The sequence below is a fragment of the Muntiacus reevesi genome, chromosome 3, assembly GCF_963930625.1.
Source record: "Muntiacus reevesi chromosome 3, mMunRee1.1, whole genome shotgun sequence".
In the NCBI taxonomy this organism is placed as follows: domain Eukaryota; kingdom Metazoa; phylum Chordata; class Mammalia; order Artiodactyla; family Cervidae; genus Muntiacus; species Muntiacus reevesi.
The window spans coordinates 90,813,128-90,833,501 of record NC_089251.1 but is presented as its reverse complement, the minus strand read 5'-3'; the positions used below and the strand labels follow the sequence as shown (position 1 = coordinate 90,833,501).

Sequence of the window (20,374 nt, the reverse complement as noted above, 5' to 3'; positions counted from 1 at the left end):
TGCCTTGTGTTTTTGTTTTTAAAAGGATTTTATGAGTTCAATAGTTTACTCATTCTTCTCAATTGAGACATTTTTTGGCCCAAATATTTGCAGTGGTTTATGACTTGCCCTCAGCCCCAAACTCTAGTTGGATCTTCCATATATATCTATGGAAACACAAAATAGTCTTTAGACAGAAGAGTTTCAAGGCTTTCATCTAGGGTAGCTCTACTGGTATAAGTGTTATTTTCTATTGTTAATTCCATCCACTCTTAGAACAGATGGAAGAACATGAAAAAATGACAACCTCAAGTATATAGCTAACAGATCTCTTCTTGTCTAATTGATGAATTCAGTACCTTATTTATAGGGACAATATTTCTCATGATACAACATACCATTCCTGAGTCACTTTCTCTTCCCACTAGTGTCCCATTTTTCTCAAAGTTAATGTCTCCAGAGGGAAGAGTTAGGGATGTAAGTGAATAGAAGTACATAGGAGACCTCAAAAATACTGAAACATTTGATCAGATTTCTATTGGTACATTTCTGTCTTCTGAATTAGGGGGCTGGCTGAAAGTGAGACTGAGATCAAAGATTTTCCTACCTACAACCAATTAAGTGAGCTTATTTTATTTCTGGTAGCCATTAAGTGAAGTGTCTTTATAAAATCATAGCCATGCAGGTAGTGAAAAATTCTTTCTGGATCTTGGTTATAGGTTTAACAATCAATCCTAACATTGGCATCATGGTGGGAAGTCAGAAGCAGCAGTAACAGAGGCTTTTACCTCAGTTACTGTTAGACACTAGTTTGGTTTTCTTACAATCAAATCTGTGTAACACCAGGGACAACTACTTTCCTTTTAATTTCTACACACATAACGATGTGTACTGACCAATCATGAACAATTCATATTTAAACTGAATCAAATTACCTCCTATGGACCAATCAATATGTTATCCCAACAATCAAAACCCCACATTCTACCAACTCAATATACGTATCTTGTAATTTTCCACAGAAAATGTTTATTGAGCTCCTCCATGGGGTGCTATTCACTTTCTAAATCTACAGTTCTCTTGTGGTGATCTCATACAGGTGCTGTGGGATATTTTAAAATCCTAGGGAAATAGTGATACTTAATATCTGGTGTACACTACAAATAACCAAATCCCATGGACAGAGGAGCTTGGTGGGCTACAGTTCATAGGGTCACAAGTGACTTAGCACACACAGCAAATACACTACAAAACTAGCACCTAAATGTTTCAACATTAGATACTGCTACATTCCTTTCAACCGCTGTTGTATCTTTGCAGAGTTGGGTTTTTGACTGTTTCTGTAACAAAAATAGTAAACAAGAGTGGTTGTGTCCCATTTTATCTCATGGTTTGAGAAAGCTTACAGTGCCCAACAGCCGAACATATCTCAGCAGTAAGTAATTATGGCATTTATGAACACAGTAAAATATTTTCTTTCAAACACAAAACCAAAAAAAAAAAAAAACCTAATATTTTTGCTTATTAAGTAGCTAGATCAAAACAGTATTTTTATGTCTAATAACACAATAGCTTAGTATTTGAAAAAAATACTTCTTGTAATTCTATCCTCCTGATGACTCACATCCACACGATGATGGGGAAAAAGATCACCCAACCAAAAATTAAGTTCACTGTGAACAGAGAAAACTTGGAAACCTTTGTCCTAGATTGAATTCACTAACCAAAACATGTAACTGTTCACACAATTTTCTTGAAATATTTACTAAGTGTTTGAGTGTACACAATATATCTGACCAGCTAACTCATCTATCTGAACCAGAGACTGATCAAAAATAGCTCCATATTTCACTTAAAAACTAAATAGCAATGAACTTTCATATGTCATACCTGAGTGTGAGCTCTCAATGGTGGTGTCTGATTTGGAATCCACAGACGAAGGAATCTGTGTTAATTGTGGAACATAGTACATCTTTGAACTACCAGAAGGCTTATACGGCAATAGTAAAGGCTGGCCTAAGGAGATAAAGATCAGAATAATTATTAAGAAAACATTTATTAACTAACTGAATAAATATTAAGTACCCTTCAAGATTCCTGGGACATATTCATGAACTAGCATTCTAAAGGAGACAAACAGTAAACAATTAGCACACTAAATAAGTAAACCAACTAGTATTTTCATAAATCACTAGTGATATAAAAAATTAGAAAATGCTGAGGAAGATAGGAAGTACTGCAGAAACTGCAGCAGCATGAGGTTTAAATAGAGTGGTTTTAGCATCTATTCCAATATATAGCAATCTATTCAAATGTATTTCTCAAAGAAATACTTTACCTTACACTGAATTCAAACCTGGTCACTCTTAACCCTTACAACTGAACTTTGGAGGTTCTGCCGCTAGAGTCAGAGAAAATAAATCTATTATATATGTGGCAGATTTTCAAAATAAGTTTTCTATTCTAAAAGTATAAATTCTCAATATTAAAAAAATATACAAAAGTAAAAAACACAAAGTTCTACTCTCAAAGATAGTTATTATTAACATTTTAATGTATTTCCTACATGTCTTTCCTCTGTATTTGTTTACATAGTTGTATACAGTATATATAACTTGGGCTTCAGTTTTTCCATTTTACATTAATACAATTTTCATTTTATTTCACCGCTTCACATTTTAAAAAAATCATTATACTACAAATTAAGTGTATTTAGCCCTTCTCCTAATGTTAAAAGTTAGGGGTGAACTACATTTTCAATAATTGAGAATTCTGTGAAAAAAGACTTCCTGTTTATAGCATACCTATTCTCCCCTGTTGTCCCATATCACATAGATTTTATGATTTCAGAGTTAAAAATTATGTCATTTATAAAGTTGTTTTATTATCAACTACTAAAACTCTTTCTAAAATGTCTGTGACAGTATAATAATTTGATCATTATAGAGGATGAAGTCTTTTTCTATATACTTTTCTTTCATGATGTGGTAGAAACAGTCTGTAACAGGATCAGTGGCTATGCTGGGTCTTTGGTGTTACTCGCAGGCTTTCTCTAGTTGCAATGAATGGAGGCTACTTTTTCATCGCGGTGCATGAGCTCTAGGCACCTGACCTCAGTAGTTGCGGCTCATGGGCTTAGATGCCCCGAGACATGTGGGGTCTTCCCAGATTGGGAATCAGACCCATGTCCCCTGTATCAGCAGGTAAACTCTCAACCACTGGACAACCACAGAAGTCCTCTACAACAGTGTGCATATGTGGTCAGTCACATCCAATTCTTTGTAACCCCACTGACTGTAGCCCATCAAGTTCCTATGTCCATGGGATTGTCCAGGCAAGCATACTGGAGTGGGTTGCCACTTCCTTCCTCCAAGATCTTCCTGATCTAGGGACTGAACCCACACCCCCCACTGCCCCCCCACCATCTCCTGCATTGTAGGCAAATTCTTTACCACTGCAACACCTGGGAAGTCCCCTCTGTAACAGGATCTTAATATTAGGCTGGGTACATACTGTCCATCTGTATATTATATTTCCCAATCTCCCCTGCAGCCATGTATGGACATATGACTAAGTTTGGGCCCATAAGCCAAGAGTGAGAATAATGTATGCAACTTCTCAGTTCAGTTCAGCCGCTCAGTTGTGTCCAACTCTTTGTGACCCCGTGAATCACAGCATGCCAGGCCTCCCTGTTTATCACAAACTCCGGCGTTTACTCAAACTCATGTCCATCGAGTCGGTGATGCCATCCAGCCATCTCATCCTCTGTTGTCGTCTTCTCCTCCTACTCCCAATCCCTCCCAGCATCAGGGTCTTTTCCAATGAGTCAACTCTTTGCATGAGGTGGCCAAAGCATTGGAGTTTCAGCTTCAGAGTCAATCGTTCCAATGAACACCTAGGACTGATCTCCTTTAGGATGGACTGGTTGGATCTCCTTACGGTCCAAAGGACTCTCGAGAGTCTTCTCCAACACCACAGTTCAAAAGCATCAATTTTTTGGTGCTCAGGTTTCTTCACAGTCCAACTCTCACACCCAAACATGACCACGGGAAAAACCATAGCCTTGACTAGATGGACTTTTGTAGGCAAAGTAATATCTCTGCTTTTTTAACATGCTGTCTAGGTTGGTCATAATTTTCCTTCCAAGGAGTAAACGTCTTATAATTTCACGGCTGCAATCACCATCTGCAGCGATTTTGGAGCCCAAAATCTATTTCCCCATCTATTTGCCATGAAGTGATCGGACCAGATGCCATGATCTTAGTTTTCTGAATGTTGAGCTTTAAGCCAACTTTTTCACTCTCCTCTTTCACTTTCATCAAGAGGCTCTTTAGTTCCTCTTCACTTTCTGCCATAAGGGTGGTGTCATCTGCATATCTGAGGTTACTGACATTTCTCCCGGCTATCTTGATTCCAGCTTGTGCTTCTTCCAGCCCAGCGTTTTTCATGATGTACTCTGCATATAAGTTAAATAAGCAGGGTGACAATATACAGCTTTCACGTACTCCTTTTCCTATTTGGAACCAGTCTGTTGTTCCATGTCCAGTTCTATCTGTTGCTTCCTGACCTGCATATAGGTTTCTCAAGAGGCAGGTCAGGTGGTCTGGTATGCCTAGGCATCCCATTAAAACACTCCATCAGCTACTGCTAAAATTTATCCTCTTCATTACTCTTCTTTTTCAGAATTTTCTTTGTTTTTCTCCATTATAAAATTTAAGATCAATTACACAAGTACAAAACAACAATTTTGCTAGAATTTGAGTACAATTATGTTAAGAGTATAAATTCATTTGAGAACAAATGACATCTTTACAATATTCAGTTTTACTATTCAGAAATATTTCGTTCCTTCTTTTAGTCTACTGGTCATTTCTTTTCTATCCCTACACAGTGAAAGTGAACGTGAAAGTCAAAGTCACTCAGTCGTGTCCAACTCTTTGCGACTCCATGGACTATAGAGTCCATGGAATTCTCCAGGCCAGAATACTGGAGTGGGTATCCTTTCACTTCTTCAGGGGATCTTCCCAACCCAGGGATCAAACCCAGGTCTCCAGCATTGCAGGCAGATTCTTTATCAAACGAGCCACAAGGGAAGCCCAAGAATACTGGAGTGGGTAACCTATTCCTTCTTCAGCAGATCTTCCTGACCCAGGAATCGAATCAGGGCCTCCTGCATTGCAGGTGGATTCTTTACCAACTGAACTATCAGGGAAGCCCCATTCCTACACAAAGGTCCTATAAAATTCTTTTTCAGGTTATTTCTGAATATTTTATGTGGTTGTATCACATATCTGAACAGAATTTTGTAGATAGCTATCACCTCTGATCAAACAGACCAGCTTCTTCAGTTTATCCTTAGAGACCATGATTTTCCCTTGTATCCTGTCATTACCTCTAGATGGACTCCTATTACACATGTCTAGTTTATAAAAATCACTTGATCTTAGCCAAAAGGCCAAGAAGTGATACTCGAGACAGAGTCTGATAGCCCCAGGAATGAGAACTCCCTCACTCTGGACACAACAACAACTTTTATATTACTTGGAATTACCACTCCATCATTCTGATGATTTGATATGAAATCCATATTACTAGTACCCTGCTTCCAACCAAGGAGCTGACTTCAGAGTGAAGGAAAGGAGACAAAAGGCTGATGCCTAAAGGAATTCACTGTTTTCATCACAAGTCTGATCATCCACAACTATGGTAAACTAACAAAAAAGAAAAAAAAGTGAGCGAACAATTCACTGAAAGCTGTTGTGGCACAAGCTGGTGGATATCACTTTCTGAGACTGGAAAGCTAGCTTACAGAATATGGCACATGCTCAGAACCATATATGGTTCTCATACTTCTATCCCACAGACAGAATGCACGTAGTCAGGAAAAAAGGTAGGCGCCTTTAAAAGCTTTTTCTTTCCATCTCTGTGACTGTGCTTTGTTAGATGGAAGATCTTAGAAATAAGGGAGGGGCAATTCTATCAAGAGACAGGAGCCATCTAGTCATTTTACATTCTTTACATCACTGAAACAAAGCAGGCAATAGGGCGTCACAATGTTGACTAAACTATGACTGACCTTAACTATCAAGGAGAAATAAGGTTACCTTAAAAAAAAGACAGGCAAAAGGAGTCTGGCTAATAACAAGGGGACCACTTTACCAAGCTTGGTCATAGAAATTAACAAAAAACTATTTTAAACTTAGATGTGTAGGGCTAGTGCAGTCTTCGCCTACTTAGGAATACTTGTACCACTGCAACAAGTAAAAACCCAGCTAATGAGAACCTGGCTGAATGCAAGGGGAACAAAGAGATGTATAGAGGATGGAAGAATTTAAATAATAGAAAAAAACAGGCTATAGACTTCACTTCTATTTGGACATGCTGGAGTCATCATTGTTAGAATATCGATTTATTATTTTTCTTCTTCTGTCGGTGTATGTAAATTTTGTTCAAAGTTTGCAGAAAATGGACAGTAACATTTGGGCAGAATTTAGAGTCGACCGAGCAAGAATGGCTATCACGTGAAGATGGAGAATTCTGAGAGAGACACGTGAGTTTTTCAATTGTCAAAGAGTTTACATGTATGGATGCAGAAGTCTTAAAGTGTGAACTGACTATCTATGGGGGAAGAAGCCACTATACAGCAAATAATAATTGTTCCTGGAAGAGAAAAAAAGGACTGGAGAATGGTAAAGAAGAAAGTTCAACCGTAAAATCTGCTTCTTCAAAAAACTTGAAAATGGAACTAAATGTAGACATACAGCATATTACCCTTAATTTAATTCAGAGCAGTGGACACCCAATCATAAATTTAACTTATTATTATGTATATTTTAAAATATTTTTGAAAATTTTATGTTTAAGTCCACAGTTAATCTTTTATTGGTAAACCAAACAATATTTACCTTTTAAAGTAGTCTTTTCTCCAAGTACCTGTATGTAAAGGTAAAACTATATAAACTGTGGCCTCTATACAGACTGATCCATATGATGTCAGAAGAGGTATAAAATACACTTTCATAGTTGCATTTCCTCTCTTGTGCTTCTGCCACCAACATGAGAACACAGAGCCAAGAGTAGGCTGGCTTTCAGAACAAGGCATGTACAACAGACCCGAAGCATTTTTGCATCCTGATACCAAACTTCAATTGACTTAGTAAGCCCATGAGTGAGAAGAGCAAATGTTTGCTGTAAAGCTCTGAGATTTTTGAGGTTCTTACATGGTTTAACGATGGCAATAGGTAACTGACACATTAAAGATTTATTAGACTATACATTTTGGGGGTTTATTTTTATATTACAATAAAAATGTATGAGAAATATAACTATCTCAACATATAAATGTATTTATTCAAATTAAATTCAGTGCAATTTAAATTCAGAACAAAGCAATTTTCTTTATACATTTAAAGTATACCCCCCCCAAAAAGCAAAAAGAAATAGAGCAAAAAAAAAAAATAAAGTATATCCCATCTTTACCTACAGACACATAAACCTTTTGCATAAGCAGGAAAACTTAAAATTTATTTTGAATAGATTTGTATAAGTTACTGGATACTTTAAAATTAGTAATTTAAAGCTTCCACTTTTATTTAGAGAAAGAATGGGAACTTAACTTTCCAGTTACTGGTCTGAAAAAGAAAACAGCTTGCTATAGTTCTGAATGTTACATAGTATAAGCACTATCAAAATATCACTGTCAAGACAGCATACAAACACCCTAAATGTAGACCGTACGGTAGAGACTGATAGCTGTTCACTAAATTGCATTTCTTCTTCATCCTGGAAAGCACAGTTAAACTAGCCCTAGTCAGTGGAAAGTGATCTGGGCCACTCCCAGGCCCAGCCCGTAAGGGCCTCCCACACGTGCATCTCCATGGTTTTCATCCACTGCAGGCAACTCTGACAGTGAATCCAAGGCTCCACATTTTAGACAGCAGGGTCATAACCAACCTGGGTCCCTGGTCAATGTTTCACAGCAAGAAATAGACTGGTATTGTGTTTGCAAAATCTGTTTAATATATTATTCAAAATTATAGTTAAAAGAAAAGTCAAATCAGTCACCTGCCTCTCTTAAATTGAACCTCTACAGTTTTTCAGCTTTCATGAACTACTTACACTCTTATGACAAGTTATTATGAGATGAAAACATGTCAACCACAAGTAGCATGCGTTTCACATAGGTTGTTAACTCCAATAGAATAGAAATAAAAACATAATAAACTATATTCTCCTCATAGCTATGAAAAACAAACGATATAATCATGTACAGCCTAGTGATTAAAATTAAAGTCAGATTTTCTAACTAGAAAGACTCAATCAAGAAATTTCTTAATTACACACGAAAGTTGGTAATATGACCTAAAATGCAATCATATTCTCTTACCATCTGTACCACGAGGAACAGTAATCTGCTGAACTGAAGATGATGAAGCAAACTTGACAGGAACATTGCCCGACTTCTGTGTATTGAGCTCTGGAATTTCATGTCCATGATCTTCAGCATTGACAAAAATTTCAGATGAAAACGTGGCTTTACCTGGACTTTCTGTTGTTATCTGAGTGACTGCATCGGATGATAATTTTCCAGAGAAGGGAGAAGACAGCGTCTTAATCTCCTCTGGTGATCTGAAAAAAAAGAGAAAGGATACAGCAGGTCACATCCCTGGGTTATTACAAATTGTTATTTCTTTCCAAACATCACTTCAATATTTTGTGGAGACACATCAGACTCCAATGGCTAAGTTAATTCTGCAGCACCCTTTGCTTTTATTAGATACTTATTACAATGTGATCAAATTTATTTTAAAACTGACTTTTATTTTCAATTCACAGTACTATTTAATAACAACAAGGTCCTTTTCAGTTGAAGTGAAAATATATCCATTCAAAAATAAAGTTACCGGAAGTACACTATAAATTAGGAGAGTATGCTAAACAGATAGAGCGTACAAAAACAAACAAGAAATAAAATCTTTCCTCAAAAAATTTATATATCAGTGGGGAAACTAGAGGGTTTTAAGGTTTCAATTATGTATAAAGATTATAAAGAATACATATTAAGACATAATAAATAAATGACTGTATAAACAAGTAAATAATAGGAGGGAGAAGACAAATCATGCCAATAGAAGAACCCCACATGTAGGTAAGCCCCTCTTGCCATTAACCTCCTCTCCAAGGAAGTGAAGCTTAATCTCCTTAAGTCCAGTCCTGAGTTCACTGAGTTCAAAAGAAGAGAGCAAAAATGGGAGAGAAACTAAATTTACAGTGGAGAAACCTGGCAAACACCATGTTATCCAAGTGATGACGGTTCACATCACCAGTTGATATCATGTGGACATTACATATCCTCTGTTATGATGTGGTGAGAATTCACCTATGGTATTCTTTGCCAAATCCCAGAACTCCAGTCTAATCATGAGAAAAACATCAGCCAAATTCAGATTGAGAAAAACTTCACAAAATGTCAGACCAATATTCCTTAAGACTGTCAAAATCATGAAAAACATGGAAGGAATGAGGAACTGTCATAGACCAGAGAAGACTAAGGAGACATGAGGACTAACTAAATACAATGTGATACACTGGATTGGGTCCAGTATATTGGGAACAGGAAAAGGTCATCAATGGGGAACACTAGTGAAATCTAAGAAGAGTCTGAAGTTTAGTTAACAGTAGTACATAAATGTTGACTTTTTAATTTTTAAAAACATACTATGGTAAAGAGGTTAACAGTAGGAAAAGCTGGAAGAAGAGTTAACTGTTATGTTTGCATCTTTTCTACAGATTTTAAATTATTTGAAAATAAAAAATATTTACTTTTAAAAAATGGAGTAATACTGGATTTCCCTGGTGGGCCAGTGGTTGAGAATCCCCCTGCCACTTCAGGGGACATGTGTTCAATCCTTGAGCTGGGAGGATTCCGCAGAGTGGGGTGACTGGGCCCATGCCACAGCTATTGAGCCTGTACTCTGGAGCAAGCCACAACTAGTGAGCCCACAAAAGAAGTCACTGCAGTGACAAGGCCAAGCACCAAACGAGAGAAAGGCCCCACACAGAAACAGAGACCCAGTAGAGCAAAAAAAAAAAGGAGTAATGCTGTACTGTATCACACTGATGTAACAGCTGTATCACAAACAGAAGAGCTTTTAACTCTCTATCCTTTGTCTACTAGTCACTAATTAAAAGGACACTTATGAGAAATGAAGTAGGCCCATCTCCCTTGTGTATATAGAAGCAAAAACCCTAAAATGTTAGACAACCAAATGTACAGTGAGTGAACGAATGTCTGTGTGCGTGTGAATGAATTTCTAACAAGCTGGTTTACTCCAGAATTGCAAGGTAAGTTAACATTCAAATATCAACGAATATGATTCACTACATCAAAAGGAAAAACTTTGCATGATCATATCAACATAGTCAGATAAAACATTTGATGAAATTCAATAATTACATATGATTAAAAACTTGTAGCAAAGGGAAACTACAAAAAAATTTAGAGCCATGATCCTATTATAGTGAAATGTGAAGAATGTCCACTGTAGCATTAGGAACAAAATAAGGATGCCAGCTCTTACCTTCTCTATTCAGTATGTTACTAAAAGTCTTAAATGGCATTAGCAGTAAGGCAGGAAAGAAATCAAAGATATAAGGATAAGAAAGGAAGAAATAATACTGTTGCTTTTCACATTTGATATAATTAGGGATATAGAAAATCAAAACAATCTACAGATAACTTATAAAATATGTTATGTTTTCAGAAGAGTTACTAGATAAGAGAACAAACTTTTAAAAATTCCCCTATAGTCTTTGGTATCTGAAAAGTTATACAATTAAAAACGAAAAGATATGCAATGTACATTATCATCAAAATATCAAATACCTAACTACTAAAAAGATATAAGAAACTAAACAGAAAACTATTGATAAAATCACAGAGAGAAATTAAAGGTGGTCTGAAAAGGATTTCCACTTCCATTTATGACATAGTTACACCTCATTCTATTGCACTTAACTTTATTGTACCTTGCAGATATTGCCTTTTTTAAAAAACAAAGTGAAGTTTAGTTAGTAGTAATAGTAATATATAGTTAATAATAATATGTAAATGTTGGCTTTTTAATTTTTAAAAATATACTATGGTAAAAAGGTTAACAACAGGAAAAACTGTGGCAATCTTTTGTCAAGTAAGTCTACTGGTGCCATTTTCCCAACAGCATTTGCTTACTTTCTGGCTCTATGTCATAATTTGGTAATTCTCACAGTATTTCAAACATTTTCATTATTATACTTGCTACATGATCCATGATCAGTTATCTTTGATGTTACTATTGCATAAAGATTACAACTTTCTGAAGGCTCAGATGATGGTTAGCATTTTTAAGGTCTACTTGTAATTAACATATGTACATTATTTATACATAATGCTATTGTACACTTAGTAGACTACAGTATAGTGTAAACAAAACTTTTACATGCACTGGGAAATGGAAAAATTCACGTGACCCACTTTACTAACATTTTCTCTTTATTGTAATGGTCTGGGACCAAACCTCTATCTCTATAATATGTCTGCACTAGGTGGCCACAGAAAATCACTCCTGTTGCAACAAGCAAACAAAATTGAATAAATTATATAAACATTATAGTTTAAAAATATCATAGAGCTACAGAAGCAATCAAGAAACAACATCAACTAATATGCTAGAAAGGGACATTTAGAGAGTTAAGGCGGGGGAGGGGTTTGGTGCAGGAAGACATACTCCTCTGGAAAGAGAAACTACCAGAGCTTTTGCTGAACTCATTTGCTGGCACAATGGAGTGAAATCTAGCAGAAAAGAAAGTCAGGCTGATGGGGGACTGAGTCAAGAAAGCAGAGTGAAATTTCCTGCAGTCATAGAACTAATGAAACAGAAATTCCACTAGATAAAGGGGCTTGTGACAAACATTAGGCCTCCTCCACAAGACATTTGCCAGCTTTTGAACCTACATAGGACAGGAAGCTAAACAACTAATACTTGAGAGAAAGACATTTCAGAAGTGACAAATCCAAGACCCGGAGATGACTGTGGCTCAGATCATGAGCTCCTTTTGCAAAATTCAGACTTAAACAGAAGTAGGGAAAACCATTAGGCCATTCATGTATAATCTAAATCAAATCCCTTATGATTATACAGTGGAAGTGACAAATAGATTCAAGGGATTAGATCTGATAGAATGCCTGAGGAACTATAATGAAGGTTCGTAACATTGTATGTAGGTGGCGACCAAAACCATCCCCAAGAAAAGAAACCCAACAAGGCAAAATGGCTGTCTGACGAGGCCTTACAAATAGCTGAGAAATGAAGAGAAGAGAAAGGCAAAGGAGAAAGGGAAAGATATACCCATCTGAATGCAGAGTTCCAAAGAATAGCAAGGAGAGATAAGAAAGCCTTCTTTAGTGATCAGTGCAAAGAAATAAGAGGGAAAAAACAGAATGGGAAAGACTAGAGACCTCCATCAAGAAAATTAGAGATACCAAAGGAACAGCTCATGCAAAGATGGGCAGAATTAAGGACAGAAACAGTATGGACCTAACAGAAGCATAAGATATTAAGAAGAGGTGGCAAGAATACACAGAACTGTTTAAAAAAAAAAAAAAAAAGGTCTTAATGACCTGGATAACCACGATGGTGTGGTCATGCACCTAGAGCCAGACATCCTACAGTTTGAAGTCAACTGGGCCTTAGAAAGCTTACTATGAACAAAATTAGTGGAGGTGATGGAATTCCAGGTAAGCTATTTCAAATCCGGAAAGACAATGTTGTTAAAGTACTGCACTCAATATGCCACCAGATTTGGAAAGCTCAGCCTAAATTATCCCAGAGTAAGTAAAGAGGCTTTGACCCAATTAGTAAGAAATTAAAATTAAAATTAGTTGGTTGGCACCGACAAATTGGATTAACAGCATATGTATACACAAGCAACAAATAACTAGAAAATAGAAAATCTAAAATACCATATACAAAATTATCATAAACTAAAATACTGAGGAATAAATTGAATGAAAAATGTGAAAGTCTATGCAATGAAAATTACAACATCTTACTCAGAGATATCAAGTAAGTGGCGGGGAGGGAGGAAGGGGAGAACATGTTCATGCTTGAGGGGGACTCTAGTATTACTAAGATGTCAATCATGCTCAAAATGACTATAGATTCGATGCAATATTGAACAAAATCCCAGGAGGATTTTTGAAGAAACTGAGATTATTCTAAAATTTATATAGAAATGCACAGAACCTAAAATAGAAAAAAATAATGTTGAAAATAAAATAAGGTTAGAGGACATAATCTGATTTCAAGACAATATAAAGCTACAATAATAAAAACATCATGGTATTGTTGCAAAGATAGATAAATAGTTCCAAGGAACAGAGCAGAAACTTAAAAATAAACCCCCATATAAAAGATCAATTGATTTTTGACAAAGGTGCCAACTAATTCAATAAGGAAATCAATAACTATTTCAATGATGCTGCTGAAATATCCAGTAAAAGAAAATGGTCCTGAATTATGTAAATTACAGTATGTACAGAAATTAATTGGATACACACGAAAGACATAAAAAATAAAACTAAAACTATTTTCATTTCTAGAAGAAAATGTAGGAGAAAATTTCATAACACTGGCTTAGGCATCATTCTTAGACAAGACAGAAAAGTACCAACCATAAAAGAGAAACTGGGTGTCCATCAACAGATGAATGGATACAGAAGATATTGTATATACATTTATATATACAATAAAATACTCAGCCATAAAAACAGAATGAAATTTTGCCACTTTCAACAACATGGATGGACTGGAGGCTACGATATTAAGTGAAATAAGAGACTGAGAGAAAAAAATGTCATATGATATCAATTACATGTGGAATCTAAAAAATACAACAAACTAAAAAAAAAATACAACAAACTAGTGAATATAACCGGAGAAGGCAATGGCACCCCACTCCAGTACTCTTTTGCCTGGAAAATCCCATGGATGGAGGAGCCTGGTAGGCTGCAGTTCATGGGGTCGCTAAGAGTCAGACACGACTGAGCAACTTCACTTTCACTTTTCACTTTCATGCGCTGGAGAAGGAAATGGCAACCCACTCCAGTGTTCTTGCCTGGAGAATCCCAGGGACGGGGAGCCTGGTGGGCTGCCGTCTATGGGGTCGCACAGCGTCAGACATGACTGAAGCGACTTAGCAGCAGCAGTGAATATAACAAAAAAGAAACAGACTAACAGATACAGAAAACAATCTAGTAGTTACCATTGGGGAGGGGAAGGGCAATACAGGAGTAGAGGATAAAGAGGTACAAATTATTATGCATAAAATAAGCTACAAGGATATAATGTACAACACAAGGAATATGGTTAACATTTTATAATAACTATAATAAATGAAGTATAACCTTTAAAATGGTGAATCATTATACTGTACACTTGTAACTTATACAGTATTATACATCAACTATAATAGAAAAAGAAAAATTAACAAACTTGATTTCATAAAACTTAAAACTTTTTCTTCATGAAGCCACCAGTAAGAAAATGAAAATCAAACCACATTCTGTGAGGAAATATTTGCAATACACAGAGGAGCTATTATCTTGAATATATTAAGAATTCTTAAAATCATGACACAATCCAATGGATAAGAGTGAACAGATACTTCATAAAGATATAAAAATGGCCAAACAGCACAGAAACAATACTCAGCATCATGTGTCATCAGGAAAAAACAAATTAAAACCACAATAACATATCATTTCACATCCACATTTAGAATGACCAAAATAAAAAATAACTGGAAGTACCAAGTGTTGGCAATGGAATTTGCATATGCTGTTATTGAGAACAAAAAATGATACAGTCGGTTCCAGTTTCTGATAATCAACCATAACCCATTCTGTCTCTTCTACTAAGTGAAGCTATAAAACTGAGACAGAGTACATGGAGCAGTTATTAGAAGACTTTTGAGAAATAATAGGAGCTGGCAATTTGATTTACTGGTACATCTGAAGTACCAGTAAAACAGAGAAGAGTTTATCACTGTTCCCTTTGGTATCCAATGACCTGAACTCTATAGAATCTGACACTTAGAAGTGGACATCAGTACAGACAGAAAGACCTCCAGAAGAAGCCTTCTATTCAGGCATGAGAAGTGGAATTGGAAATAGTGTGAAAATCCCCCCTTTTCTTTTCTTTCTAGAAATCTCAAGCAATCAAGTGATTATATGGTGGCAGCAATACAGCAGTAACAGGAAGTTTAAAATTCTGATGGAAGGACACCCTCCTCTCCCACTAGAGGAGGTGTGGTCTCAAGAGGGTAAGGCAAATCTGTGATGTTTTTTTTTTCTCTGTACTGAACCACTTGGCACTGACACAGTCACAGGAGGCACACAAAAACACACAAAAGAAAGGGCTGAGTTAAGCCCCTGCTTTCTGTTCTGAGGACCTGAAAAGGGGAGCTCAGGGTGAAACACATAAAGGAAAGCATCTATTATAATAGTTAATAAATACTGACAGTACCACAAGGTGGTGAGGATGGAGAGGAACTGAAACATTTGTACACTGCTAGTGGGAATACAGAGATACAGCTACACCGGAAAAATAGCATAGTTTAGTTCTAACCAGTTCTTGTAAAGTTAAATACATACACATACCACATGACTCAGCAGCTCTAACTACATACACACACACACACACACACACACACACACACACTCTTATTTTTTTAGCAGCTCTAACTATAATCAGCTAAAACTGGAAACAACCCAAATAATATTCTTTAAGGAGTCAATGTACATAGATAAACTGTGGTGTGTTTTTTTTAACTTTTTACTGCTTTATGCTTGTAAAAAGTAAAAAAGTAATTAAAAAGTAAAAAACTATTGATTCACAAAACAAGATGGACAAATCTTAAATACACTTTGTAAAAGATGACAAACCTAAAAGGCTATTCTATATTTTATCATTTCATTTACATGACACTCTGGAAAGGCAAAACTTGGACTGAGAGAAATGCTTCATATGGAACTGTGATGTGGATTAATCAAAACTGATAGAACTAACCTTTTAAAACAAAAAGTGAATTTGATAGTATGTAAATTAAAAAAAAATAACCAAGTTATTGGGGCAAGATGGAATATAGGATGTAAGAAATGAATCTAACAGTATTATAAATAGATCATACCATCATGCTAAAGCATTTAGGGAAGAAAATAGCTAACCTGGGAAACAGCAACAATGTCTGGACTGAATACTATACATAAAAAACCTGTACATAGTTGGAGAATTCGTTTCTCACCCAGGTATGGGATAAGAATTCTGAAACTACATATACTAGGGTAAATATACTGTAGATAATGAGAGCCATGTTTATCACAATTGGAGAAAGAAGTTTATAAATAAAAGAAAAAAGCTAGAATCAACCCCATGGTTCTGGACTAGTTGGAGGTATCAACACTGACCTGTGATTTTTAAAAAACTACACACACATAAATACATACACACATTACAATCAAGACGAAATGGCCATAGATGTAGACACATGTGTGAGTTAATGCCTATAATTTTTAGCTTCATTCACTCAGCAGGGCAAGAAACAGTGTCATCCTACTATGTCTTAAAAAAATCAAAACAGAAAGCAAAAAAATATCTTGAAACAAATGAAACTGTAAACAACACATATCAAAATCTATGAGACAAAAGCAGTTCTAAGGACATTTATAATGATAAATGCCTTTGTTAAGAAAAAAGAAAGGCCTCAAATAATCTCACACCTCAAGGAATTAGAAAAAGAAGAGACTAGCCCAAAGCACACAAAGAAAGGAAATAAGAAAGATCAAAGGAAAAAATGGATCAGAGATCAGAAAAATAGAAAACATCAAGATTAAGAATCTAATTTTTGATGTTAGACAAAAATGACAAAACTTTAGCTAGAATAAGGAAAAAGGACTCAATCAGAAATGAAGAGAAGACATGACAATTGATTCACAGGATCATAAAAGATTATTATTAACAGTAATATGCCAACAAATTGGATAACCTAGCAGAAATGGATAATTTCCATTATCCATAAGATATATACAATTTACCAAGACTGATTCATGAATAGAAAATATAAACAGACCAATGGAGTAAGGAAATAAAATCAGCAATCAAATCTTCCCAACAGATGGTTTAAGTGGTGAATTCTACCAAATGTTTCTAAAAGAAATAATACCAATCCTTCTCAAACTTGTTCAAAAATTGAAGAGAGAGGACCATTTGCAAACTCATTTTACAAGGCCAGCATTACCCTGATGACCCAAAGCTAGGTGAAGATATAGAAAACTACAAACCAATATCTGATGAATACAGACATAAAACTTCTCAACAAAATATTAGCAAAACGAATTAAACATGCATTAGAATTATACATCAAGATCAACTGGGATTTATCGCTGAGGCGTAAGGATAGTTCAACATATAAAAACCAATAAACGTGCCACTTTAATAGAATAAAATATAAAAATCATATGATTATTTCAGTAGATGCAGAAAAAGCATTTGACAAAATACATCTTTCTTGATAAAAACTCTCAACTAATTGGGTATAGAAGAAACATCCCTCAACAAAATAAAGGTCATGTATGACAAACTCTCAGCTAACATCAAACTCAATGGTGAAAGGATGAAGCTTTCCCTCTAGTATCAGGAACAAGATAAGAGTGCCCACTGCTAGCACTTTTACTCAACACAGCACTGGAAGTCCTAACCAGAACGATTAGGCAAGAAAAGGAAATAAAAGGCATCCAATCACAAAGGAAGAAGTAAGTTGTCTTTCTTTGCACATGATATGATCTAACATCTAACAGAAAACCCTAGAGACTTCATAAAAAAAATATTAGAAATAATCAATGAATTCAGTAAAGTCACAAGATGCAAAATTAACATAGAAAAATCAGGTGTACACTAACAACAAAATATCTGAAAAGAACTGAAGAAAATCCCATTCACAATAGTAACAAATCAATAAATAACTAGAAATAAATTTAACCAAGGAGGTAAAAGATCTGTTCACTGAAAACTAAAAGACTTTGATGAAGGAAATTGAGGAAGACACAAACAAATGGAAAGACACATGAAATGTGTTCATGAACCAGAAAAATATTGTTTCATCATCCATATTCCTCAAAGCCATCAATATACATTCAATGCAATCAATGTCATTTTTCATAGAAAGAGGAAAAACAATTCTAAAATCTGTATGGAGTCACAAAAGACCCTGAATTGCACAAGCAATTCTGAGAAAGAACAAAACTGGAGGTATCACACTTCCTGATTCCAATCTATAACACAAAGCTACAATAATCAAAACAGCATGGTACTGGCACAAAAACAGTCACACAGATCAGTGGAACAGAACAGAGAACTGTAAATAAACCCCTACATATGCATTCAACTAGTATTTTACAAGGGAGCCAAGAATACTCAGTAGAGGAAAAACAATCTCTTCAATAAAAGGTGCTGGAAAAATTAGATAATCACATGCCAAAAAAATGAAATTGGACTCCTATTTTAATACTAACAAATTAACTTGAAATGGGTAAAAGATTTAAACATAAGACCTAAAAACATCAGCTCCTAGTAAAAAACACAAGGGAAAACTTGACCTGGGTCCTGCCAGTGGTTTTCGGATGTGACACCAACAGCACAAGCTACAAAAGCAGGTCTGTGCGCAGCTACACCAAACCCAAACCTCCTGTGCAGCACAACAGTCAACAAAACGGAAGGCAGCCTGCACTGACGGACTGTGCAGCATTACGCCAGGTGAAACAGACCAGACAGGGAAAGAGAAATACCACGTATCACTTACACGTGGAACCTAAAAAAAGAGGACACAGAGTAGAATGCTATTTACCAGAAGCTGGAGGGCAGGAGAAATGGGGAGATACTGGTCCAAGAGTACAAACTTCCACTTAGAAGATGAGTAAGTTTTGGGGATCTATGCACAGTATTGTGATGATAGTTTAAAATAATGTATTAATATAGCTGAAAGTTATTTTAGAGTATATCTTAAATTTTCTCACCACAAAAAAAGTAATGATAATTATGTGATGTGATGCAAGTGTTAGCTAACACTATCACAGTAATTATTTTGCAATGTAAGTGTATCAAATCAACACACTATAAACAAGATTGCATATCAATTTTATCTCAACAAAGCTAGGGGGGATATCCTATACTCCAAAAAAGAAATAAGTATTCTTTGGGGAAATGATTAATTTCAGGGCTGTGACAGGGTACAGTAGCCAATCATGTTTTTAATTGCTAAAACTGAATCAATTTGAGTAGTACTGGATTATAATCCAAAGGATGAAATAAATGCCCTTGAGTTCATATTAATGTACATGAAAAACTAAAGGAATAAATAAATGGAGGGAATAATAGCTCTTGCTTACAGAAGAATTCCAATTAATAAATGTAGAAGGAATGAAGTAAATGATTCACTCTCTTTACAGTGGAGAATCTTGGTAGATACCACTTTTGTCAAGTAATCAAGGTTAACATCATCAGTAGTTGCATGTGCACTTAATGTGCTTCCTGATGAAATGCACTGAAAATGGATAACCTCAATTTAATCTTGAGACAACATCAGACAAAGCCAATTTGAAACCAAAATAACTAATTCTCTTCAAAGGTCATGAAAAATAAGGAAGTCTGAGAAACTGCCTTCACTTTCTCCAGGAGATTAAGGAGACAGAACTGGAAGAGATTAACTAGAGAGAACAACTAAATGCAAAGTGAGATGGTGGGATGGATCTGAAACAGAAAAGGTTCATTTTTGGAAAAACCAGGTGAAATCCAAATTGGTCTACACATTTAATTATAATTTTGTATGGTGGAGAATTTTTTAGTTTTGGTAAATGTTTTATGGTTGTGATGTTAGGATAAGATGTTAACATAAGGGGAGGTTTAGCAAAGGGTATATTGGCAACCTCTAAAATATTCCCCCAATGGAACTTCCCTGGTGGTTCAGTGGTTAAGACTCCATGCCTCCAATGCAGGGGACACTCTGGAAACTAAAATCCCCCATGCCACATGGCATGGCCAAAAACAAACAAACAAAACCCCCCCAGGTGATCTCTGCTTCCTGGTATTCATGCATTTGAGAAATCCCTAATCCTTGAGGATTGGCCGGAAATACTGATTCATTTCTTTGTAGTATTAGAATGTGCAGAGGTGGTGAAATTCACTTCCAAGGTTAGGTCACAAAGTAAAGACTTTTGTCTTGGGCACATCTGAACTCTCACTTGCTACCTTGAGAAAAGCTTAACTGTCACAGCTGCCTTATGGAAGGAAGAAGCTGTTTCTGG

The 20,374-nt window shown here is 35.8% G+C and overlaps 1 protein-coding gene across 10 annotated transcripts in view; it reads right to left on the bottom strand.

Moving 5' to 3' along the window:
• The window catches only part of ALMS1 (ALMS1 centrosome and basal body associated protein), a 190,531-nt gene that overhangs the window by 60,832 nt on the left and 109,325 nt on the right, over window positions 1-20,374 (bottom strand). For all 10 annotated transcript variants that reach the window (XM_065929545.1, XM_065929549.1, XM_065929550.1 and 7 more), the window contains 2 exons: window positions 8,366-8,607; window positions 1,870-1,995 (listed from right to left, as the gene is read on the bottom strand). In XM_065929545.1, the coding sequence (XP_065785617.1) occupies window positions 1,870-1,995; window positions 8,366-8,607 (368 nt within the window). The remainder of the gene's footprint in view (window positions 1-1,869; window positions 1,996-8,365; window positions 8,608-20,374) is intronic.